The sequence below is a fragment of the Hevea brasiliensis genome, chromosome 14 (assembly GCF_030052815.1).
Source record: "Hevea brasiliensis isolate MT/VB/25A 57/8 chromosome 14, ASM3005281v1, whole genome shotgun sequence".
In the NCBI taxonomy this organism is placed as follows: domain Eukaryota; kingdom Viridiplantae; phylum Streptophyta; class Magnoliopsida; order Malpighiales; family Euphorbiaceae; genus Hevea; species Hevea brasiliensis.
In genome coordinates, this window is record NC_079506.1 from 18,513,476 (window position 1) to 18,540,525 (window position 27,050).

General features: G+C 32.8%; 2 protein-coding genes across 3 annotated transcripts in view; one reads left to right on the forward strand and one right to left on the reverse strand.

Annotated features, from left to right (window-relative positions):
- The window catches only part of LOC110638681 (probable LRR receptor-like serine/threonine-protein kinase At1g53440), a 42,241-nt gene extending 20,100 nt beyond the window's left edge, over nt 1–22,141 (forward strand). Inside the window, exons 10-21 of one of the 2 annotated variants that reach the window (XM_058135642.1) lie at nt 10,038–10,100; nt 10,221–10,298; nt 11,084–11,164; nt 11,273–11,439; nt 11,521–11,888; nt 19,901–20,093; nt 20,220–20,360; nt 20,446–20,561; nt 20,663–20,879; nt 21,107–21,344; nt 21,440–21,590; nt 21,744–22,141. In XM_058135642.1, coding sequence (XP_057991625.1) covers nt 11,397–11,439; nt 11,521–11,888; nt 19,901–20,093; nt 20,220–20,360; nt 20,446–20,561; nt 20,663–20,879; nt 21,107–21,344; nt 21,440–21,590; nt 21,744–21,953 — 1,677 coding nt within the window. In that variant the 5' untranslated portion in view covers nt 10,038–10,100; nt 10,221–10,298; nt 11,084–11,164; nt 11,273–11,396 and the 3' untranslated portion in view covers nt 21,954–22,141. Of the gene's footprint in view, nt 1–10,037; nt 10,101–10,220; nt 10,299–11,083; nt 11,165–11,218; nt 11,440–11,520; nt 11,889–19,900; nt 20,094–20,219; nt 20,361–20,445; nt 20,562–20,662; nt 20,880–21,106; nt 21,345–21,439; nt 21,591–21,743 lie in introns of those variants that run through there. The other variant, XM_058135643.1, reaches the window with a different exon arrangement.
- LOC110638680 (uncharacterized) lies at nt 8,737–9,599 on the reverse strand. The gene is made up of 3 exons (XM_021789297.2): nt 9,256–9,599; nt 9,029–9,101; nt 8,737–8,955 (listed from the first exon to the last, which is right to left on the reverse strand). The coding sequence occupies exons 1-3, from the start codon at nt 9,597–9,599 to the stop codon at nt 8,737–8,739; spliced, it is 636 nt and encodes a 211-aa protein (XP_021644989.2).
- Nucleotides 22,142–27,050: the final 4,909 nt, after the last annotated feature.

Sequence of the window (27,050 nt, forward strand, 5' to 3'; positions counted from 1 at the left end):
GGAAAGACATATTCTTTTTTATGGAGAACACAATGGACAAACAGTGGTGAGGCATACAAATAAGCTGAAACTGTTTAGCTGATAAGAAGGTGAGAAAGGTGCAATTGAATGCTGAGGAAAAAGCTATAGTTTGGGAGATTAAGACTATTATTCAGTCAAATAAAATATCGATCAAGGCTTCACTCGGTCTTCTATTTATGTGACTAGGGACCCAATGGCTGCCAAGCATTATAATAATATCCCAATCAAGGGTTAAAACTTTAACTCTTGCTTTGTGATTTTTGATACTTACTAAGATATTTTCCTCTATGCAGAAATGATGAGCCGAGCTAAGAACGTTGAATAACTTATACGAAAGTATAAAAGACTGGGGCTCATCCTGCTGTGGACTCTTCCACTTTTCTCACACTAAAGACAGCCAAGGTGACTGAGCTGTTGGTTTCTCCAGCTGGTGGTGATCAGCAAGTGATTCCTCTGGTCACAAAAGCAAGAGCTGATGATGCTCTGCCTTTAACTTCTCATCCTGCTACTCAACAGACCATTGAGTAGCTTTTATTCGGGCAGTCAGTGATCGAGAATTTCAAGCTCGCTACTTGTTTGCCAAGTGATACACTCTTTCGATTGATCGAGCTTACCTCGACCTTGATGATGATGATGATGATGAGCTCGCCCTTTGAGCCATAACTCTATAAATGGAGCAATAGCTTGTACTCAACTGCTTTGTGAATGAAATCGAGCATTGAAGGGGCATGCTGATACACAAGAATTAGAGATTGCTCTATTTACTGAGTCAGTCTTTAGCTCTAAAAAGAAGATTCTATAGCAGGAAGGCAAGCTTCAAAAGTTAAAAGAAGAGGTAAAAGGTTTTAAGGCTGAGCTGGAGACTACTTGGGCAGAGCAAGCCAATTTGAAAAAGAAGATTGAAGACCAAGATACTGAGCTCGCCACCACCGATGAACGTTTGGCTAACATTTATATCAAAGCCCAGAATGACATTGTCGTTGAACTCCAGAGTTGCTATCCAGGAGATGATTTCTCCTGGGTAAATACTCTCGATGGTAGTGAGGTCGAAGAGGAAGGGATGGGGGAGAATATAACTGCACAGGGGGATGAGAATGAAGTAGGTCCCTCTGCCTGATCTTTTTTGTACAAAACTTTAAATGAATGAATATCCTATTTCCTTTTTCTTATCCTTGATGTAGCGTGTGATTTTGTGAGTATCAATATAGTAATGAATGTTCAGACTCGCAGACCGAGCAAAGTTACTAATAATTAAATGGTGTAGGGTGATTAATAATCGATGAAGTGCTCACAGAATTTCTCAAGTAAAAAAAGTTCAGACCTTTGGTCTGAGTAATGATTTCACAATGGCAAATTAGCAATCGGTATTACAGCAAAGTTTACCATATTAAAGTAAAGGATAACTTAGTACTTTGATATGCTTTGGAATAATTAATAGTTACCTTCATGAACCCAATCCTTTTTAATGGCAATTTGCCTAGGCAATATGTCATGGATGTAAAAATGATCATATTTGGTTAGATAAGTTTTTACTGGGTAAGGAGTTACCTTAATCGAAAAGAGGTATGATAATTTGTTTTGGGAATGCTTCTTTTAGTCCCTCCTTTTAAGTTCAAGCATTTTGTTCGGTTATGCAGATGGGTTATCTATTGCCAACTATTATCATGTTAGATGGAAAAACCATCGCTATTTGATGGGTTGGGTTATGGATGAGCTAAGCACCCTTAACTAATTTAGCCTGACAGACTATCACTGTGGATTAGGCTAAGCACTCTTAATTTATTTAGCCTAGCATACTATCACCGAGGATGAGTTAAGCACTCTTAACTAATTTAGCCTGACAGACTATCACAGTGGATTAGGCTAAGCACTCTTAATTTATTTAGCCTAGCAGACTATCACCGAGGATGAGTTAAGTACTCTTAACTAATTTAGCCTGATGGACTATAATCATGGATTGGGCTAAGCACCCTTAACTTATTTAGCTTGGTAAACTATTGCCGTAAATGGGCTAAGCACCTTTAACTTATTTAGCATAGCGAACTATCATCATAGATGGGCTAAGCACCCTTAACTTTAGCCTGGCAGACTATCATTATGGATGGGCTAAGCACCCTTAACTTATTTACCCTAGCAAACTATCGCCGTAAATGAGCTAAGCAACCTTAACTTATTTAGCCTGGCAGACTATCGTCATGAATAGACTAGGCACTGTTAACTTATTTAGCCTAGCAAACTATCACCGTGGATAGGTTAGGCACCCTTAATTTATTTAACTTGGCAGACTATTGTCATAGATGGGCTAGGCATCTTTAATTTATGTAGCCTCACAGAATATTGTTGTGGATGGGCTAGGCACCCTTAACTTATTTAGCTTGGTGAACTATCGCCATAGATAAGCTAAGCACCCTTAACTTATTTAGTCTAGTAAACTATCACTGTGGATAGACTAAACACTCTTAATTTATTTATTTCAGAGAGTAAACAAAAAAATTCTTCTTTATTGATAGTATTTGCGAAGATTACAGAGATTCCAAGCTCAGGGCAGTATCCTCCCATCTCTCTCCACTAGTTTGTAAGATCCCGGGCAGATAACTTTTGAAATGATGAAAGGTCTAACCTAGTTGCATCCTAGCTTTCCTATCTTAGCTAATCCTCCTGTGACATCAACTCTTTTAAGAACCAAGTCTCTAACCATAAATGCTCAACTTTTGACTTTTCTGTTATACATGTTGATCATTTTTTCCTGTACTGTGCCATTTGAACAAAGGCTGTTTCTCTTAGCTCTTCCGCTATATTGAAATTAAATCACAAATCATCCTCTTGTAAAGCTTCCTCGTGGTGTTCTGTTCATATTGATGAAACATTGACTTCTACCAGTATTACTGCCTTTAAACCATATGCAAGTAAGAATAGTATTTCTCTTGTTGCTAATCTTGGTGTAGTTCGACAGGCCTGTAAGACGTTCGACAGATGGTCGGGCCATGCCCCTTTTGGTTGGCTTAGTTATCTTTTAAGTTCATGAAGAATTGTTAGTTCGTGACTTTGATCATTTTGTTCCTCCGTGAGTGATATGTTGAGGCAAAATGAAGGTCGATTCCCCAATCAATACACAGCTTTCTAAATTTTTTCACTAACGAACTGAGTATCATTGTCTGTTATCATAACTTTAAGAACTTCAAACTTATAGAAAATATTCTCTTCGACGAAAGTGATTGCTCGGCCTGTTATTATATATTATGATGCTTTGGCTTTCGACCATTTGGTGAAGTGAACAATGGCATATTTGCGGGATCCTAAAGCCATTGGAAAAGGCATGAGAATGTCTATGCCTCATTGGTAGAAAGGCCAAGGGCTGCCGATTGTTGAAAGTTTTTCTGTTGGCTAGCAAGGAATATTACTGCGTTCCTAGAATTTTTAGCATTTTTATACCAACTCTTTAGCATCCTGTACTGTGGTAGGCCAAAAGAATCCTTTCCTGAATGCTTTTTTGGTGATTGTTCTTGCTTCTTCATGGGCGCCGCACAGTCCTTTATGGATCTCGAGCAAGACTAATTAACCATCTTATTTACTGATGCATTTTAGCCATGGTTGGAGATAGGATCTTCTGTACAGCTAGCCATCGAGTATGTTGTACCTTGCTGATCTCTGTATTATCTTTTAGTCTTTAAGTTGATCTTCTGGAAGTGTACCTTAATCGAGGTAGCAAAAAATAGGTGTCATCCATGTTTTTCCAATTTTGATTGGGAATGCTTCTTCCTCTTTGTCTACAATTGGTGTTGTTATATCTTCCAGAGGGATGGGCTCAGAAAAATGTTGTTCGCCTGCTGCTGTTGCTTTTGCTAGAATATTAGCTTATTGATTTTCCTTCCTCGATACTTGGAGGCTGTTTACATCTCTATTATCTGCTCGAATTTATGCTAACATGTTTTAGATCTATAGCTTGTATCTTCCTAAGTTTTGGTCTTTTACTTGGAAATTTCCCTGCAATTGATTAACGACCAGTTGTGAGTCATAATAAATGTTAACCTTTTGGGCTTTTACCTCTTTAATGATTCATAATGCATACGGATGGCTTTGTATGTAGCTACATTGTCTGTTGTTCAGAATGATAATTTTGCTGCATATTTTAATTTTGCTTTATGTGGTGCTTCTAGTACTACTCCTATTCCTACACTGGAAGAACTTGATGCTTTCTCTGCCTAAACAATCCACTGTTCCTTTAGTTTTTCTTTTCTTTTGGGAACTGGAGTTAGCTCAGCCACAAAATCTGTGAGTACTTATGCCTTTAATGTTGTCCTTGGCACGATCTGATGTCATACTCTCTGAGGATGACTAACCATGTTGCTAAACATCTGGACGTCTCTAGTTTGTGTAAGATCTTCTATAGTGGATAATTTGTTCAGACTTCGATGGTGTGGGCTTCAAAGTAAGGCTTTAATTTAGTTATCACTGATAAGACTGCATAGGCGAGCTTTTTCAAGATTTGGTAATTCAGTTTAGATCCTTTCGGTACTTGATTAGTGTAGTATATTGGCTTCTGCCCGCCTTCTTCTTCTCTCATGAGAACCAAGCTAATTGTCTCCTTAATTTCTGCAAGATAAAGAAATAGTACCTTGCTCGGTTTTGGCAAATAAAGTAATGGAAGGGATGATAAAAATTGTTTTAATTAATCAAAGGCTACTTGGCATTCATCTACCCATCTGAAGTTATTTCTTGCTCTTAAAGCTTGGAAAAATGGCAAACATTTTCTAATTAAGCAACTCATGAATCTGTCAAGAGCTGTAATTCATCTGTTCAGTCGTTGTACTTCCTTAATGTTGCTCAGAGTCTACAAGTCGAGGATTGCTCAGATTTTTTCAGGATTTACCTCTATCACTTGTTAGGATATCATGAAACTAAGGAACTTGCCAACTCTTACTCTAAATGTATATTTTCTGGGTTCAGCTTTGTTCCTACTTTGTCTAATACATCAAATGCCTCGGCTATATCTCGTGCATAATCCTCCATTCTTTTTTATTTTATAATCATATTTTCAATATATACTACCACTATTCGGCTTTTTTGTTCCTTAAACATTTGGTCCACGATCCTTTGGTATGTTACCCAAGCATATTCAGTCTAAACAGCATTACTCTGTAGCAAAATACTACTGAATCTGTCATGAAAGCAGCCTTCTCTTTATCTTCTAAATCCATCCTTATTTAGTGGCATCTTAATATAGCATCAACTAACAACACTACCGCATGCCTGGCTATTGCATCCACCAACTTGTCAATGTTCGATAGTAGGTAGTGATCCTTTGGACACTCTTTGTTGAGGTTTATGTAGTCAACACACATTCGCCATTTTCCATTTGCCTTTTTTGACTAAGACAATGTTGACTACCCATGTTAGGTATTTAACTTCTCATATCAGACCTACATTAAATAATTTTTTAACTTCCTTTTCAATTACCTGTTGACATTCTGGTGTAAAGGGTCTTTTCTTTTATTGGACTAGTTTTATTTCTAGGTCGACATTCAACTTGTGAGTAATTATGGCTAAATCTATTCCCTTTATATCTTTCACCTTCCAAGCGAATGTGGTAATTCTATCTTTTAATGTTAGTATGATTGCTTCTCTGTTTGGTCCGCTAAGCGCAGTTCCAAGCCATACTTTCTTCCCTTCTTCTAATTCTTCCTCTTTGTTGATTTCTTGTAACATTCTCGTGCCGATTTTTAGCTCTCTTAAACTATTGCATTTACTCTAGGAGTAGGCAGATTCATACACAGCCATTGCATCCTAATTACTATGCCATTGTCATTTAAGATTGGTCGGTCGAGGATAATTTGCTATGATAAGGGAATATCGACCACCACAAATTGTGTGTAAATTTCCTTCTTGTATCTTTTTTCACCCAAGACTATAGCCAAATTGATGGTTTTGAGTACTAGGACTATCTTGTCGCCTAGGCTGATTAGGGGGTACATGACTTTGGCTAGGTTTTTTGACTTGTGTCAGAGTTTCTCTAAGACTTCTTTCATCAGGAAGTTCATCAAGCTGCCTATGTCGGTCAACACTACCAAAGGATCAGAATGTGATTTTTTTACCTTATTATCACTAGGATCGATGGTGATTGTCTTTTTGCTTAATTCATTTCTGTCAACGGAGAGGATTATTTGACCTCCAGTATTACTCTGCTCAGTTGGTCTCTTATTGCCTATCTTACTTGTATTTGGCCCACTAGCGATTATGTTAATTACCAGCGATTATGTAAATTTCCTTCTTGTTTCTAGAGGTGGTCGCTCTTCTTTCGTCCCGACTATCCCTTGTAAATTTCCTAAGCTGACTATCTCTGATCAACCGCTCTATCTCATCCTTAACCTGTCTGCATTCGTTGATGGTGTGACCATGATTTTTGTGAAACCTACAAAATTTACTCTTATCTCTCTTTTCTGAAGTTTTGGGGTTGAGCCTCTTCGGCCATTTGATCTGTTCACCATTTTTTTGTATCCACATAAGGACTTTGGATCTGGTCTCGTTCAAAGGTGTGTAGTTGTGGAACCTCCCTCTACTCTTCTCTTTGTTTCTATCCAAATGATACACCCTTCGATCCGAGCTATAGTTTTTCTTATTTTGTCTCTTCTCATTATTTTATCCTAATTTCCTCTCTTCCCTCAAAGCCTACCACTCGTTGTCTAACCTGATGCACTTTTAGGCCCTCTCCATCAACTAATAGTAACCCATTAGTAGGTTTTTTTATCATAGAATCTGAAAACTTTACGTTCGTCATGCCTTTTTTCAAAACTTCATATGTTGTTTTATGATTCAGGTTTTCAATTTGTATTGCATCAATGTTGAAATGGGTGATATAATCCTTCAAAGATTCACTCTCCTGCTATTTTATTTTCTAAAGGTTCGAAGACAGCTTTTTTCAAGGGATGTAGGAGATGAACTTGTTCTTGAATTTGGTGGTGAGCTAGTGAAAATTCTAAATCAATCTAGGCTTGAGGTGTTGATACAATTTTTGTGCTAGCCAGGTTAGTGTTGATGGAAATACCCAGCACAGGAAGTAGTCATTCACATTCTGGAGCATCATTGTTGTTTGAAAGTTTGCCACATGGCTCTTTAGGTCTGTTGTTCCATTGTATTTATCTAGCATAGGCAATTTGAATTTTGATGGGAACCATTCAGCTAAGATTGGCTCGGATAGTGAAGACTCATCTCTAATCCTAAAGTTTTCCTCCTCCACCTATTTCTGGTACCTTTGTACTACTTTAACCAGTCCCTAATTCACCTTTGGTTGTGGTGATTCATCAAACTATTCTTCTTATTCGCTCATCATGATTTGCTCAATCTTTTTCCTAAATTGTTTATCAACCAAGCAATCTCCTTTTTCATTTCTTTAGCTCTAGCTAGTTCTACCTCCATGGAAAGTGTTCTTACGACCTGTCTTGCTTCCAGGATAGGTGTCCCTAGTGGGGCGCTAGTCCCTGAAATCAATCCTTTGAGGAAAGTGATTTGGGCCTCCATCTCTTAGATGCGTTAGTACATCTGCTATGGTGTCATTCCCTAGAATGTGTTCTACTAATCTGGCATGACAATGTTGTGTGATGGAATCTGACCACCAGATGGGATCATGGGTGCAGCTAGATTTTGAGTCATTATTATCACAGGTGGATCCCCTCCGAATGTGGGGTTGATGGAGATGATGCTTATGCTAGGAGCGAAAGCCATTAGGATGACAAAACAACAAACAATGAAAAATAATTAGGACTAGGAATCAAAACTCAATAGTAGCACAGGAAGTGTTAAAAAGAAAAGAAATGATTTCAAATGTAGTTTCTCAACCGGTGATCTGAGTTCCCCATAGACGTCACCACTAATGCTACCGTGAGTTCCTGGGGTTCGGTCCTAATGCCACGTAGACCTACAATAAAGAAAAGGGTGAGGGGGCGGCTCTCTAGCAAGCCACTCTAACATTTAAGTCAGAGAACTGGATGTGCAAATATAAAGAAGAATTTTAATGAGATTTAGAGAATGAGAAAATGCGTGCCTTGTTTTTAGTTAATTGGTTGGTATTTACAGACTTTTTAGAAAAATAGTTATTGCTTTGTTTATGAAGATAATCTCGACTAACATGCCGAGATTGTCTCCATAAAATCCAGTCTTACTTCATTACTAGCGTGACTATTGTTCAGTATATCTTTTGCTTGCCTTATTGGTCGAGCCAAAGTACTTTTGTTCAGTCTTGTTTAAGTCCAATTGTGCTTTGTTTGGCTCGCTTGGTCTTTTAATAGTATTTGACTTTTCTAGTTGCCACGTTGGATATTTGTGTGGCATTTTAACTATTTAACTTAGATTTTAGGCGAGTAATGTCAAATAGAGTGAAAGGAACTAAAGATTCATTTGCAAGCACAAAAGTCCAACTGCTTCTACTATAGTCATCTACTATGGTCATGAAATAATGAGGACCAAAGTTCTTTATAGGGTCCCCAAATATCAATGTGTAACAATTCCAAAATTCTAGAAGAAGAAATCTGACTCTTAGTAAAAAGGAGCCTATGCTGCTTTGATTGAGGACAAACATCACAGATTACATCATCAAATTCATTAAATGAAACCACGGACAAATGCTTAATTTTCTATGACCCAATCTAGCATGCCAAAGAACAGAAGAAACATTTTTATTGATTCCTTCAAGAATTCAACCTTCTACTTTAATTCCGTGAACTAATTTGGATAACCATGCAACTTGAAACATGTCTCTCTTGTATCCATTGAAACCTTGCAATGATCACAAAATCTATCTTCCTTTTTCTTCTTAAAATTGCCTTTGTTAACATCAGTCTCCTTAGTTGCATCCTTCTTAAAATATTGAGTTTTAGCAAGCATTGCACTACCATGGTCCACCAAATCACCAAATACATCAGGCACTTCCCTTTTTTGTCTCTACCCTCAACACCATATAATAGGATTTATTAACCGTTGGTAATGGATCCAAAATCAAAATTTGATTTCAAACATGATCATATGAATCATTTAGGCTAATAAGGAATTGCATTAGTTTATCATCAATATCAATGTTTACAAAAACCCTTGAAGCACCACAATTACAAATAAGAATAGGCTTGAGACAGGTTAGTTCATCCCATAATTTCTTTAACATAGTGAAAGATACAACAACAGGTGCATTCCCTTGACTAAAAGAGCTTATTTCCCTCTTAATTTGATATAGCAATGGACCATTACATTCCCCAAATCTCTGCTCTAAATTCATCCCATAAATCCTTTTTAGTATCAGCATACGAAAAAGACTCTACCATATCCTTTAAAATAGAATTCAATATCCAGGAAATTGCCATACTATCTACCTTTAACCACTTCTCAAAATTAGGAGAATCATTAGGTGCTGCTTGCAAACTGCCATTAATAAAACCTAATTTGTTCTTGACCCTTAGAGCAATTGTCATGGATCTACTCCAGGCTAAATAGTTTCCACCAGTCAAGGAAGCACTAACTAGTGGCATGCTTGGATTATCTGAGCCTTGTAAACCAAAAGGATGTGGATCATTACTAAACTTGAATTTGCTCATCATTAGCTACTTTTCATCATCCATTACCGTTCACCTTAAAATTATTGTCTTACTCTTTTTTGGATGGTTTAATTTCTTTGGTCTGTGAACTATTGGATTGGATGTAGATTGTAACTTCTTAACTTTTTTTTACTGATTTAATAAAATATTATTTAAAATTATTGGGTTATTTATGAGTGTTTGAGAATTAAAAAAAATAATAATAATTTGTGATTATATTTTTTTTAATTTTTTAATGAATTTATTGTGAAGTAGGCTCATATTCAACATCTTAAATTTTTGTATTCTTAAATCAGTAAGTTATCATATTGTTTCCCAGAAACAACGATAATGAAAATTCTAGAAGCTCACGAAATATATATATATATATATATATATATATATATATATATATATATATATATATATATATATATATATATATTTCTCTCCTTGCAGTGATTTGAGCTTCAACAAATTAACTGGTGGGATCCCATATGTTTCGACATACACAGAGAAAATGTATGTAAGCAGAATTTCTTGAATTAATTTAACCAATCTATACATCTTATCATAATTAAGTTGATTTCGTCAATTCATTGAACAACTATGATAACTTCTGGTTTGCCGTTTTTGGCTCAGGTTTCTCACCAGAAATATGCTTAACGGGTCGATCTTTTCCATAGGCGTTTCTCGTGCCGACGTAGACAATTATGAACTGTACGTTTCTGTAAACTGACCTTTGAAACTATTCTTCTATAATCTATTTGGTTTGGATTGGTGAGAGAAGTTTATCAATTTTGTCATTTTTATTTTTTATTTTTTCATTTACAGTATAATTATTCTATTCTTTTAAATTCTTATTAATTCATTTAATTTCCTGAATGGCTTTTTACAATTTTATGGCTTCTGAAAAAAAAAATTATAAAATTGAGAGGATATTAAAAATATTTATAATTTTGGGTCTATACACCTAATAAAATAAATAGGGCCGAGACTATTGGTAATCAATGATTTTTTATTCCTCACTTTTTTTTCATCCTCTTAGATTTCTCCAGCAGATATTTCTTCTTAGTTGAACTTCAATTATCGCATTTCAGAATATAAGGTGCATTTGCTAAGTGTATAATAATCATTTAAATTAATATTTATATTTAAATTATTTTACTTATATTTTATATACTTATAAAAAATTTATTATATTTAGTGAAGAAAATTTAATTTGAACATAATATGGTAAAGTGTTTAATTAGAATGACTAATAGGGTTAGTGGATGGTTGTCAATAACAGATCCATATTATGAAAAAAGGGGTCAATTAATAATATCCTTATATATATATTATTGAATTTTTTTTGAAAAAATTTAAAATTAAATGAGAGTGTAATAATATTTTATCAAAATAAAATTATAAAACAGCATGTGTAATTTATTGATAAATGTTTGTTTAGTCACTTATATAATAAAATATTAATATATAGTATTAATAATATTGTAATGATGCAGGGATTTTTCATATAACAATTTTACATATCCGTCAAGCGACAATTCCATTAAAGAAGAGTTATATGCAGTCCAGCCAAACATGTAATAAAGAATTGCAGTACTTTTCTTTTCTTTTCTTTTTTGAATTTCCAATTTAAATATGTGATAGTTCCTTTTCCTTTGCTCTTGTTGATGTTGCTGGTCAAATAGTGAACCAAACAGGTATGATCAATGACATATACTTTATGTTACTAGATCAATATGATCCTAAATTCTTTTTCACGTGTCATGAATATGGGCTTCTCTGTTCACCCCCCCTCCTCCTAGGAATACTATGCATGATTTGAGAGAGAAGTATTGTAAGGGGAAATCCTTATGTAAGTTTCCAGACACCTCTACAAAATTATTTTGTAATGTAAAAATAATCATTTTTCTAAGAGTAACAATGTTTCTTGCAGACTCTAGCTTGTTCATAAATTGCGGTGGCATGGAAACTGTTGTTGAGAAAATTCAATATGATGGAGATAATGCAACATCAAATTTTTATATAGATCGCAATGCAAAATGGGCTTATCTTTGTTCCGGAGATTTCTTGTCAGAAAGTGCCAATTCAAGTGATTACATAAGAAACACTACGTTCGGGATATTTGATACTGAGGCACCATTGTACAAAAATGCTCGATACTGTCCTCTCTCTCTCTCTTACTATGGCTTCTGTCTGACGAGAGGCAATTACACTGTGAAACTTCACTTTGTCGAAAATATTTATGCCAATGATGATGACCACAGTAGCTCAGGTGAACGTATTTTCGATTTGTATATTCAGGTAAGTTTCTATCTTTTCAATCAGCTTCTTCCTACTATATATTGTCTTTGTCATTAGATCATGTTATGCTTTTACTGCTAATAAATGATGATGAAGTAGAGGTGGTAAGTTGAGTTGAGCAGGTCCGAGCTTGTGTTATTTTGAGTTGTGGATCATTTCGATTTTTTTTTTTTTATAAGTGAATTTATGTGTACTCGTATATTTGATTGGTAATCTTAGTGACCTTGAGTCGAACTGGGTTTACACAAAAACTTCTCCTAAAATACATCTCTTCCTGTAATAAAACTCTTTCAAAATAATAAAGTTAAAATCTAAGTAGATGATTAGTTTTTTTTTTTTTTTTTTTTTTGAAAGCTAAATATAAAGTCATAACAGATTTATTTATCTTTAATATGTTCAACAAGAAAATATATTATTTGCTATCTATTATTCATAACATATATCTATGTATTTATTATTTGACTAGGACTTATCAAGACTGTCGTGATGAAAGGCTTCATGCTGTTCTTAAGATTAGGCCATACGTGTGCAAAATGGACTTATAGACAATTAATTTTATTTTAAAAAAAATTAAATTCTAGCATTTTTCTATTATGATACATTGTTAAATTTTTTTAATAGATTTATAGATAAACAACGTTGATTTATTGCAAAATGATTTATAAAAAGATCAAAAAGTTTCTATAATAAAAATTCATTTATGTGATTTTTTATTAAAAAAAAACATAAATATTTCATCACCATTGTGTCACTGTATTTATAATGGAGCCAATAGTATTTCAGTGAAAAGTTAAATTTTAATACAAATGTAAATTACATTAACATATATATAATTTGAAGTTTTATAGCTAAAAAAATTTTATAATGTGATTTTAAAAATATAAGATTATAAATATTATATATTTTTTAAAATAAAAAATAAATAATCCACCTAAACCAGGGTAAAATACCTAGTTTCAAATTGAAGGTTGTCACGATTACCTATTGGTCACTATGTAGAAAAAATTTGGAATCAATTTACACTTATATATAGGTTATTTTGAGTCAAGATTTTATTTTTTTTTTAATTATTCATTTATATAATTTTCGGTAAAAAAAATTCAGATTAATTATCAATCTAAATGAATTAATTTTAAATCAGATTAATTAATTGAATTTTTAATTTTTTTGGATAATGAATTATGATTAGTGGCTCGAATTAAGTTATCAAGTAAAATCAAAATCTGCCACCTCATTGAAATAATTTTTTTTAATAAATAAAATATACACACAAATTAACAATAAGAATAAATTACTATTAATCTTTATTTTTATATAACTCATACACACTCTTTGAGATGAATGTCAATGATATGTTTTGTTATCTATTTATTTATTTTATTTCATTATGCTATGTTAGAAGGGTGACAGTTTAATTTCTATTATATTCTGTTAAGCATGTAATACATTTTTAATTGACTGTTTTAGAAAGAGTTAATTATATAAAAAGCTCTACGTTTTCTATGTACATTTTAATGTTTCTTTTTTTAATAAGCTGGAAAGTTTACTAAAATTGAAGAAAAGGGGAGAAATGTCACCAGAACAGGAAAACTAGAAATAACAACTACAACCACAAACACCTAGCTGGATAAACCCCTAACAATGGCAAAACCCTTACACAAAAGAGAAAAAAAAAAACCAATGAAGGCAAAAGAAACATTGAAATGCCTATTTAACTGAAGAAACAACAAGCTGGTGGAAAGGGACCAAGAGACGCTGTGAAGTAACCTGCAGAAAAGGAGATTTCTTGATCCAAGTATCGATCTGACCTCCAAGGGTCCAAAAAAGCGCAAGGGAAGCGACCCTTGCCATCCTTCTGATACAGAATATCTAAAGGACATAACCCTCAATAAAACAAAGAGGTAATGATCCTTAAGAAACAGAGAGAAGCAGGTCCATCAACACAACATCAAATTCTCATTGCCCAATTCACACTATCCCACTACGCTCAACAAAAAGAGACATCTGCTACAATGTTGCTTTTTGAAGCTTCTAACGTGTCAAAACCCAACACAACAAGATAAACATGTGGCAAACTTCCCATGACAGCACATAAGATCAAACGAACCCAACAATAGAACTACCACCATGAACTCTTTGGAGAGTGGAACACCAGTAGCACCACAACGAAGAGAAAGTCGACTACCCAAGCAACCTGTAGGCAAAACCTGGGGGAGGATCGGAACCAAATTGAGATACCCAAACCAGCAGAGAACAAAGAGAAACCAATAGGAGAATTGGGCAAAACAAAAATAGATCAGACAAGTCAAGAATTTGTTTGAGGAAAATGTGGACCACCTCTTCGTCAGGCACAGAAGAGAAAAGATTCAGTTCCTTAACAATTTCCAGAATCTTACGAGCTTCAGATTCAGCATGAAGAGGGAATGATTTGTCTGGTAGAGCTGACTCAAAAATACCATGATTTAGGCCTCAACGATGCAAATTCATAGGGCAAATATCACTTTCCGCAGGCTCATCAATAAGGGTATCGGTCATACTCGAAGAATTTATGCTTTCCCCTTTGATGCTTTCTTTTTTTTTTTTTCGCTTACACGGGAGAGTTTTGGAGAGATATCTATTATTTCAGAAAGAAGGTGTTTTCCTTCTTCTTCTTCTTCTTCTTCTTTTTTTTTTTTTTTTTTTTTTTTTTTTTTTTTTTTTTTAACATAAGCAACCGGTTAACTTTAAAACACTTTTGAACATTGAGAGGAACTCCAAAATGGACCGGATACAGAGATTCTTCAATGGGCTCACATGGGACAACTGCCAGATTGTTGGAGATGAGTCCAGAAGGCGTGCGCTCGGATTTTCAAGGAGATTGGTTGTCTTGGTAGTTCTTCATTCCATAATCTTGTGTTAGAGTCCAAATTAAGATAAAATAAAAAGTTTAGTAGAATTTAAATTATGAAGTTCAATAATTAGAGTTCCAAAAGAAATTAATTTTTTAGTGTCCTAAATATATGAGTAGCTTGTTGATCTTTGTATTGTAAATAGCTCATAAAGTGGAGAGGTGTATCAAATTCTATGAGTTTTGTTCGAGTGACTTGTAAATGTGAGAAAATTAATTAGTGGTGTATAGTTATTTTTTTTTATCTTATAGTAAATTTGTTTGGTGAAGTAGGCTTAGACAGAATTACATTAAGTTTTGTGTTTCTTTAATTTGTGGGAGTGTAATTTTCATACCAACTAGTATTATCTTGGTGAGTTTGGTTGAAGGTGGAGCTGCTGTGATATGTGAAAAGTTGCATATGCAACAATGGTGATGCAAGTTCAAGGTGATGGATAGTTAAAATTGAGATGAAGCTCTTGATGCAAAATTAAGAAAATTGATTACGCAATGATTTTTGCAGAAAGAAGCAAATTATACCCAAGGTGAATATTAAAGAGATTAATGATTTGAAGGGTTCAAGTTTAAGTATAGAGATTTGATAATTGAAGGCACCCAATAATTCAAGGTATGCAATAATTGAGGATTTTGAGTCAGTGATCTCTCTACTATTCTCTCATTTATAGTGTTAGTCACCCTGATTCTAATTTAATTATGAATCCCAATCAATTTAACTTAGCCCATGGAGATTGGCTTTCAGCCCATTGAGTGAGGTTGTTATCCATTGTAGAGAGAGACTTTGCCAATTGCCGAAAATTTGGCTCTGTCCATTAGTGAGAAAACTCTTACCCATGTTGAAGACACCCTTTGTGATGTAATAATCAAAGTAGTAAATATATTAAATTCTCTTGGGTATTATTAGGTTGACAGATAATATAATTTGATGATTATTTTATGAATAGTGAATGATGACATACCATAAATGTAGCTGAATATGAAAAGTGTAAATCACATAAATATTTTGTTTTGTTTCTTTGTAATTTTCACACTTTTTTTTATGCACAACATCTTGAAATCGATGGAGAATAATGGCCTGTCAACCTCATTCATGCACCTAGAAAGGATAAATCGAGCCTGAGGTCTTCATGAATATCCTCATCATGCGGGGAACGATCATTTAATAAGAGCCTTTGCATGGGATTGACATGCTCTAATTTGCCGCCCTCAAAGCTTACAGCTGACACGTTCCCATTAATTTGCCCAATCATTGGAGATACTGCCCTAGCAAAGGACTGAGGACCATCATTTGAAGCGTCGTCTACCCCTAAATGATATATGGAGAGGATGGAACAGGGGACGGAGGAGGAAGACGACATTTCTTTATTTTTGAAAAAGCTTCTTTGCAAGCATCTTCTAGGACAATAATATTGAAACTAGATTTGCCAATATCAACAGAAATAACTTTATGAATAAAATCTAAGCTAGATGTAGAAATCAATATCCTTGCAGCATCCAATTTAGACCACTTAGAGGTGAATGTGTCCAATGATATAAACTCACCACAAAATGCATTGAGCTAGATGAAGAAATCTGGGTTCCAAAGATATAGAGGCACACCATAACATAAGGAATGAAATCAATCTTCCATGGTTGAATGGAAGAAAACCACTCAAAAAGCCATCCATGTTTGTCTCCAATGAATTTTCCCATATGTTCTACATTAGGAAAAGTTAAGAGAATAGCTTCTTCCCCCATAGGTGTTGTTGAGATTGAGAAGACGCCCTCTGTTTTGAAGATGGATTAAATAGAAATAGTTTCAGAAGGGAGTTTTAGGATACCGACTGCTTCTGTTAAGCCACTCCATATTGTCCATGGAAGGTTAAAAAGAACCTCCCGAAATGAAAACAGCTCTAGGTATTCCGGGTCATAAATCAAACCGGCCTGTAGAGCCACTTGGAGCTTTAACATTTAACATTTCCATGTATATCATCTGCAGCTTTCTTTTCCTGAGGAAAACGACTGTGGTTTTTGGATTTCCTATAATTTCTGGGACCAGAGTAGCGAAAATGGTCACTGAAGTTTCTACATATTTATCTTGGGGATATTGATTTTTGCGTCTGAAGTTCCAGGAATTTGTACCTCTTGAATCCATTACCCTATGACCATAAGCACCTGCTTGGCTTGTTCTACTTCGTGTGTAGCTTCTATGATTACCATAAGAACTTGCTTGTGAAGACGATAGGTATTAGAAAATATAGCAGGAGAGGCCTCAACTTGTAGGAACCCATCCAGAAATTGTTGAGATAGTCTAGAATAGCTTGTTCAGATCTTGAATCCATGATTCTAATGAAACCAAACCTACAACGTAGCTCAAATTTCTGTGGGAGCTGTTGTTTTTAGCTCTGTATTGTAGCTACTCTGCAGATTCTGTTTCTCCTGGATGGGTTATCTGGTTGGCTCCTTAGATGCATCAGATTTTCGCTTTATTATTTTGGCCTTGCCCTTTGTATTTGGCCCCTATTTTGCTGTGTTCTTTGATCTCCTTTTTGCTGTTTTCTTGGTCCTTGTTTCGCTGTCAGGCCTTGACTCCTGCAGTCTTAGTGTTGCTTACACTTTCTTTCCATTTAATAAATTTTTTTTACTTAAAAAAAAAAAACACTGGAAGGTAAGAAAACATCATGAACGTTCCATTTCCGAGAGAGAATGTTCAGAAAGTATTTGGCATCAACATCAGTGGGGAAATTTGCAAAGTATATGCAGATAGGAAGGGAGTTGGGAGAGAGAAGAAGAGGAGGGAGAGAAATAGAGCAAGCGGCCATTTTTTAATTTCTTCTATTTTCAGGAATTGGTTATTAGGGCAATGATTCAAGACTCAGTTGTTGTTTTTATTAGGGTTAATTTTATTTATCATCCATGAATATTGATCCATGTAATAGTATCATTTTAAAATTGATTTAAATTTTAATTTGTATCTTAAAATTTCTCTAGCTATAATCGGTAAACAATAAAACTACAGTTACTTGCTTATAAAAAAATAAAAATTAATACTATTAGCGGTTTCTGAGTTAACAAGGTGAAGTAGCAAACATTAGAGGGGAAAAAAAATTGAAATCTACAATATATTTTCTCTCTTCCCTATTCTCTCTCAACTAATCACCCATCTCTCTCTCATGCACACTCTCTCCTCAAATTGCATGTCAATCAACAAACACCAAATGAAAATTCAACAACACTAAAAACTTTAAAAAGGAAAAATCCATGAACAAATCAACAAATTCAAGGTCAAACTATCGACAAATCTAGAATTCATAAATCAACAAACCCATGCTGACCCTAGAGAAATCATTGCTGGAGAACAGAAGAAGAAGATTCCGGTTGTTGTTTTTTTGGGGTAAGTGTCTGGCTAAAGCGTGACGTTAAAAAGATTCCAATGCCAGTGGCCACACGCCCAACTGCTTTCTGGTTTGTCCATATTGAATGTTTTTTCTCCATCAAGTATCTATCCTCGATTCCACTTTCCTCCGACTACTATTGACATCACCATCACTTGGAAAATGGAGGTTGGGGATCACTAGTCATAGTGAAAGTGAGAGATTCGGTCCGATCATCGCCTGTACCACTAGAAATAACGTTGGAAAGCGTTCATAAACTTTATGTCTCCTCGAATGACGTGATCAACAACGGTAAAGGGAGGGGGAGGTGCTAGTGGAGCAAGGGAGGGGGAGGTGCAAGAGCAAGAAGAGTAAGGGAAGAGGGGAGGAGAGAGAGAGAGAGAGAGATTATTCATCCAATGTAGGATGAAGGTGCCACGACAGCTTCGTTATTTTTTTATAAGCAAATAAGAAATTTTATTATTAAGACACCTACACTCTGTAAAAGAAGCATTTGTCATTCATGAGAGAACAACTGATACACCTTGCTTGTACTTGCCATCTTGCATTATATAAATCCTCCAAGTGCCTTTTGCAACATCAAAAAAAGGAACAAATAGAGCTCCGGAAAAATTTTCTTGTGTCTCCAAAACTAATTGATCAACATTTGCTCTGACTCTGAATTCAAGTGCCCATAAGGAACATATTCCACTCCTGCAATGGAGCCTAGAAACATTCAGTAGCAAGTACGTGTGCTTTTATTGTTAACTAAATCGAAGTTGGCAGAGCTTTAAGATAAAAATTGAACTTCAAGATGACATTATTGCATGGGTTTCAACAACAATGAATGAAATTAACATGTTTTTACTGATTTATACTTTACTCCTTACTTGACTACAAAATTATGAATTTTCACTATAGTTTAATTCTTGATGCTAGAAATTTGAAGTGGAAAATGGGTTGAGTTGGTTGATTTTGGGTTTAGGTCATTTAGGTTATTGATTCATGCTATCCATTGGGTCGCTATACAAAAAAGATTGCATGCTACATTTGGCTTAATTTACTAGTTGTTAGTCGTTTCAAGTCGATGTTAATTTCAGTCCAAAATTTTATTTTATTTTATTTTATTTCATTTTTGGGTCAAAATTCAAGTTGACTGTGTTAACCAAACAAGTCATGAATCGTACAGATTACCAATCTCTTAATTGAATGCTCAATTTTTAGGTCATGTTTAGGTTCCGGTCATTTTGATTTTATACTAGTTGAAACGGATTGCAAATTACTTTGGATCGGGGCGGATCTGCTCGAGTAAAATTTTGCCACCTCTGTTTGAATTACATTAAATTATTATATTATAAAATACTTTAATTTTTCAAAATTTAATATTTTCCGCATACGATAGTAAAAGAATAAAAATGTTAATTTTGAAACAATAATAATTAAAGTATATTACCAATAAGTAGTTCGTGGAGCTCATCCTAAATAGATTTTATCTGCAAAGTTAAGGATTCAAATTCTAGGGTCATCTTTATTGAGCTAACTTTATTAAAATATCACTCTTAGTTTAAGCTTGGATTAGTTATATTCATATATGCGAGTGTGAGATACTATGTGATTAATCCAAGATAAATAAATAAATAAAATGTATTTTAAGGTAAAACTCGCAATTTGTTACTATTATTTTATAATTAACCCTTTTAGAGAAATTCTTATAGCTCTAACACATTTCATACTCTATGCCTAGCATGTATTGATGGAATTACTCTTCATTATAGGGGGAAAGAAGACTAAAGGATTTCAACATAAAAGAAAAGGCAAATGGTCCAAATAAACCATACACTGCGGTGATGCCTACTTTTATAGATGACAATCTATTAGAGATCCATTTATTTTGGGCCGGCAAAGGATCTCTACACAACACGCCAGGTCTCAATGGACCCCTTATATCAGCCATCTCTATAATCCCAAGTATGTGTACATGTATATATTAAAGCTGCAAATGTCTTAATTTTGCTCAAGCTTAACTACATTTCCTTTCTCTTCTGTTCTAGCAGGTGAAATAGCTAACTCATTTCCTTCAATTGCTGTTTTCAGATTTCACAGTCGACGGAGAGAGATTCTCTCCTCCACAGATAGCAGGGATTTCACTCATTACATTAGATGTTGTATTGGCCCCATTGCTTGTTTTGGCTTTCATGTGGAAGATGGGCTGGTTGGGAAGCAAGGAGTTGCAAGGTAAGACTCTATGCACTGCATGTGGAATATCCTTGAAGGCAGTAACCATTTCCTTTATTATTTATTATTATTTTTTTTCAAATAGAAATTCACATAGACATCCAAGACAAATCTTTCACTCTCAAACAAATAATAGATGGTACTCGAAATTTTAGCCCCAAAATGGAGATTGGCAGAGGGCGTTATGGGATAGTATACAAGGTAATGAGGCCGTCAATAACTGAGTTTTTAAGCTGGATTTTTCTTTTTGAAGCTTCTAATTACTGAAATAGAAATGTTTAATATATTTCGTGTGGATGCAGGCTGAACTTCCTGATGGGATTAAATTAGCAGTCAAGAAGATTTCTCCTGACATAAATAAGCAAGTAAAAGATGAATTGAAAAGTGAAATTTTCAGCCTGAAATCATTACGGCATGAAAATCTGGTTCAGTTGTTCGATGGCTATTGCAATAGGAAAGGCCTTTATGTGCTAATATACGAGTACATGCAAAACGGTTCCCTTCATCAAGTCTTGTTTGGTAATATCGTGAATATAATTAATAGATAAATTTTTTTTATTACTTTTTTTTTAATAATTCTTTAGATTAGACTTGAAGTTCATCAGATTAACTAAAATTTTGAGCTGAAAAATGAATTATTAAAACTAAGATTATGGATATAATTAGCAACTATATTTTCTTTTTATTAATTTATATTCCACCATGTAAATATCTTTTTCCTTAAGATAATTGTGTTGAACTTGTAGATCCAAATTTCAGAACCATTCTTGATTGGAAAGTGAGATATGATATATGCTTGGGGATTGCTAAAGGTTTGAGGTATCTGCACGAGGAAAAAAGATTCGATATTGTTCATGGAAATATAAAAGCCACAAATATTATGCTGGACCAATCTTATACGGCTAAGTTATCGGACTTGGGCATAGCAAGGCTTTGTGGCGAGGAAGATCTATTCCTTTCTATCGTCAAAGCAAGAGCAGCAAGGTCAGTAACAGCATTAGAGTGCTCCATTAACGTAGTATATATGGCACGTAATTAAGCATTAGAGTGCTCCATTAACAAGTGATTTACTATTACAGAGTATATATGGCACCTGAGTATGCAAGGGGAGAAGTCATAACCGTTAAAGCAGATGTTTACAGTTTTGGAGTTGTTCTACTTGAAATTGTGAGTGGGAAAATCAGTGCAGACCATACGCAGAATCGGGAAGTTGATTTTCTTCTTGACAAGGTAAGTGAAGCTTACTATAAATCTATAATAATTAAAGAATTAATTGAACTAATAAAAATTTATTAATTTTGTATGATTATATATATATATATATATATTTTTTCAATTCTATGATAGAATACCATAGATAATAATCACGTTGATTAATTACAGGCTTGGGTTTTGCATAAGAAGAACAGGATTTTGAATTTGGTTGATAACAAGTTATCCAATTATGATAGGAAGCAAGCCTTCATTGTGCTTAACTTAGCAATCATGTGCGTCAATCAGTCTGCTACTCTCAGGCCTACAATGTCTGAAGTTGTGGGTGTACTTTCCAACGAAATAACCATTGATCAGATTTCCAAAGCCAACACTTCTTAATTAGCATATTTTAGAGGTTCTAAAATTTCCCCTTTTGAGTAATAATCATGTGCTGGTGTTAAATAAATGGAATTGCTATGTAAATTTCTTGATCGATTTATCTATACATATACACATAGATAAGTCTTTATATTGCATATTTATATTAATTTTATCGTGATTTTCTTATATTGCGGTTTTGGCATGGATTAATATGTGCATAATTTGTTGCAAACGGATTTTATTACTTGTGTGTGACAACGTTTGTTCTTGTTGCATTAATTGCTATTGCCTATTTGTGGATTGCGATACCAGCTAGCAGTATTCTATGACACCAACAATAATTTCGTAATATTTTTCATATTTAAAACTTTAAATGAACACTATATAGTTTTATTTATACTAAGTATTTGAAGCACGTACAGTTACATCAAATAGTTTATAGCACAGAATTATTTTTATTTATATATAATAATTAAATATTAATTAAATTAAAATTTTAAAATTTTTACAATAATTAATATTATAATTTAATTAGTTCAATATAATATATAAATATTTGAAATGTTTCACATCTATTATTTTATTGTTATTATTAAATTCTTTGACATTTATAGTAAAATTGTAAATTAGAAAATAAAATATGATAATTTTATTTTCTTTGACAATTATATATTGTGTGAGTATTAATTCAAATTTTAATAGATCTTAATATCTTTAGTGTCATATAATTTAATTACATATTTTTGTTGTAATTTTATTGAAATATATGTTAATATTGTAATGACATATAATAAAGATAAATAAAACATTATCATTAATCCCATGACAAATGGATAATTAAAATAAAAGAATCAAACATGAGTTTCACATACACTATATATTAATATGATGCATGCATTATTATTAAATACGTAAATTATATTTTTTAATCAATTAAATACATAAATTATGTTATTTCACTTGTATTAGAAAATTCGATGAATTTATAATTTTTTGTACAAATTTCACTCACTGTCCTTCAATTTTAACCCGTCATAATGATATTGCCTATGAACTTTAATTTGTAACATAAAACAACTTGTATATTGATTTATGAACTTCAAAGTTCTTTTAACTTATTTTTGCTAAATATTTTATTACAATATCAACCTGATATTTCTATGAGAAAAATGAAAATGACCTAAATATTATGTTAATCTCTTCTCTCTTTATATCTGGTCCTCTTTATTATTATTATTATTTTTTTCTCTTATCCTCTCTTCTCTTCATCCTCCTCGCCTCTTTCCCTTCTATCTGTCTATTTCTCCATATCCCTAGATATTATCAATATTGATTTGCTTCAATTTAATAAATATTAAGATTAGTAATTCATTAAGAAAAAAAAAATTGTGGGAAACCTATCATACTCATTAGAAATTACTAAAACTTAAAATATAAAAGTTACTTGTGTTGTCATAATAATTATAATATGTATTTAAATATAAAAATAATTATAGTAATATTTATATGTATGTTTAAAATATATTTATTAACTAGAGTTTATATGGATTTTTTAAATTTAAAAATATTATTTTCTAATTTATAAATTGATATTGTGATTGTAAAAAATTTGTTTAGGGAATTATAAATACTAATTTTAATATTGGTTTAATTAACATTTTAAAAAAGAATATTTAATAAAATAATAATTTATATTGAGAGCTATTAATTCAATAAATTTAAGATTTTATATTTTTAAACATTATGACTATTTATTTTTTAAATATATTTGAAAAGTTTTGCAAAAGTTTTCTTTTTCATATTTATCTTTTGTATTATTTTTTTTCATCATATATTTTTTTAATATTTATTTCTTCTATTTCCTTACAGAATTTGATCAAAGGGTTTTACATATTTCTAACCATTTTATAAAAAGAGTTCAAATTCTAACGAAAATATAAACCAAGAATTTTTTTTTTTTTTTTCCATTAAGGACCTAAAACAGCGAAATCATCTAAGAAAAATTTCTCACGCGTCATGCACAAATCCAGGTCCATATATGCACGAAATTTTATAAAGTAATTTATTTTTATTTTAACTTAAAAACTTAAATAAATATTTTTTAAAAAGTAAATCTTAAAAAAATAATAATAGAGAAAGAAATTAAATTTGAATTACAAAATCATGCTATGTTTTTAACTATTTTTTTTTACGTAATGCTATTTATATTATGTAAATTTAATAAAATAGTTATAAAAATTAAAATAAATTTTAATTTTAATAATACTTTTTTAACATGATGTTAAAGTAATGAATAATATCTTATTATAAAAGTAGTAAATAATATCAAAATATCATATTTATATCAAAATAATATATAATATTAAGCATAATAGCATTTTTAGACTAGTGTGAAAACATTATTAAAAACTTTATGTTATGAGATTTATATATATATATATATATATATATTACTGATAATTCTTATTAATAAAATATTTTAAATTTTTAACCGTATATAATACATGTTAAAATCTAAATTTGTTATAATGAAAGTTTTTTTTTTTAAATCTTTTTAAAGTTTTTTTAAAGATAGTAAACTATAAAGAAGTTATAGTTCATATTTTCTACATTGGGCCAAATTCATGAGCATACTATCTTCCATTATAATTAAAATAAAATCATCAATTACAAGCTCCAAGTTATATTATCCATTATCTTAACTATACCCAAAGAACTCTCACGTAGCACGAGGAGTGTCACATTCGGTGCCGAAGTACCCTATCTTGTCTTGTCATGTCTATTATAAATTTTATACCAATTTATAAATTCTCTAAACTTTAATTTATTTTTTTTCTCTACATTTTTCCTATATTTTCTTAACATTTATTTCTTCAATTTATGCCTCCTCACTATAGTTTAGGTATAGTTCCAGACATTTTAACTGTCCGGACAGATATTAGTAGTCGGAATAGTAGAATGTACGGACTACCTACGGCGAGGGCGTTATAATTCTTCCCCTCTAAATAAAATTTGGTCCTCAAAATTTACATAGTGTAATTAATCGAGGGACCGCTATCTCCTTGTGTTTTTGCCTTTTTGTGTTATAATACTTTACTTTTTCTTTAGTCTGTCTTATTAATCCTAGTTTTACAATCTTATCCTTATCTCGATTTACTATTGGAAATACGTAGCTCTACACAATAGTCCCAAGTTGGTACTGTAATCTGCAGCTTACAGCACAAACATCAAGATTGTTGCATAGTTATATCCCAATATACTAACTCTCTTTTTTTTTTAACCAGTCTGTACTCATCTTCTTTCATCTCATATACAGCCTCCTTCTCATTTCCATCTATTATCTTTGATATGATTGTTACACTCACTTCATATAGGCATTTTAGGGTAGTTTTGCATCCATTTTGCCCTTATATTTTAGTATATTTTATGTTTTTAGCTTTATTTTAGTTCATTTATTATCTTTAGATACTTTATATTTGATTTTCGTAATTTTTGTTGTTTTGATAGGATTTTGTGGCAAAATCGAAGATCAATGAGTGCAATAGGAAATAATTTGAAGAGATTTGAAGTTCTTTAAGCATGGAGGAAAGTTGAAGAAATCAAGACTTGAAAGAGCAAACTAGCCGAAATTTGCTTGAGACTTTGCTTAAGGTCATGCTTAGGGTAAAGCGGCAGTACTTAAGGAGCAGCACAAGTCAAGCACCAGCAGAAGAGTTCATTCTACTCTAAGTCTGCCGAGATTTGCTGAAGGTCTGCTTAACCTTAAGCAGACAGTGTGACCAGAAGCTGAAATTTGCTAAGAAGCTGCTTAGGGTTAAGCCGAACCCTAAGCAGACTGCCCAGAACGTGAAAAATGCTGCTGACTTGGATAATTTTACGCCTCATTTCCTATTCACTCCTTATCTGTTATTTACTTTTAGGGCAGCTTTTTAGAACCATATAAATTCATCATTTCCTTATTTTTGCAACAAGAGGAAGGGAGGAAAAACAAAAAGGAAAGAAAATTTAATAGAAAGAGAGAGAGAAGACGCCATTTTCTTTTGGGGAGGAGCTACTGCACCAGTTTTGGAGCTCCAGAAACCAGAGACTTTGGTTCTTCCACCTGGGTTTTTCTATTTCAGTCCTCTTATCATGTTTTCCTTTACTTTTCCATCAATATTTCTTGTAAATACCATAATAAGTGAGTAATTTCTTTAGATTTCAGAGTTGGGAAATATGTCTTAGATTAATTTGTGGATTTGGATTGGGTATTTCCTTATTTTATATGAATATGAGTTTTGATTCCTTCCTTGTGTGCTTGATTTACTTGCCTAATGTTGGTACCCATTGGGTATTGTGTTAATCTTTGATTGAAGGACCGAAAGGTGAAAGTCATTGATGGGTAATCATGGATTGGAACTTAAAATCACCTAGATTTAGAAATAAACTAGGACTTTAAGAGGAATTAATTATTGGTTACAAAACTTAATGGGTTTTAAAGTAATCAAATACATACGAAAGTAGGTTTGGTTATTTTAGAATACACTTTGATTTGCTTGAAAAAGATATCAAAGGGATTTAGAATCAATTTCCTTCAAACTCTATTTTTCCCTAAAAATTGGAATGCCCAAGACAAATCCCAATTAATTTATGCATAAACCCCCAACTCTGGAATCAATTTTTACCATAATTAGACTTTCGTTTAAATTACCCATTGTTAATTTTAGTTTAATTGCGAACTAGAATTAGAATTTATTTGTTTGCTCTTTATCCATTTCAATTAGATTAATCAATTTACCTTGCTCATTTACATTTAACATTTATTCATTAATCATTAGCCCAAATAATCGCTTCATTCATAGTTTAGTAATCAAACAGCAAATCCTCGTGGGAACGATACTTGATTCATCACTTTATTACTTGAGACGACCCGTATACTTGCGGATAAGCCACATCAAGTTTTTGGCGCCGTTGCCGGGGATTTGATTTTTGTTTGATATTGAACAATTGTTTGTTTGGTTAATTTGGGCATTTTATTTTATTTCTTTTTACCATTTTACTTTGAGAATTTGTTTATTTTTGTTTTTCAGGTGCTTTATTTTATGAGAAGGACAAAAAGTGAAGAAATCAATTTAT

What these genes read in the sequence shown, in the direction of transcription:
- LOC110638680 (XM_021789297.2), bottom strand. Translation starts at nt 9,599, where the DNA reads ATGAGCAAATTCAAGTTTAGTAATGATCCACATCCTTTTGGTTTACAA. An exon ending in AGAGCAGAGATTTGGGGAAT is followed by an intron (nt 9,102 to 9,255) that starts GTAATGGTCCAT and finishes TGGTGCTTCAAG; the next exon opens with GGTTTTTGTAAACATTGATA. An exon ending in TAAATGATTCATATGATCAT is followed by an intron (nt 8,956 to 9,028) that starts GTTTGAAATCAA and finishes TGTTGAGGGTAG; the next exon opens with AGACAAAAAAGGGAAGTGCC.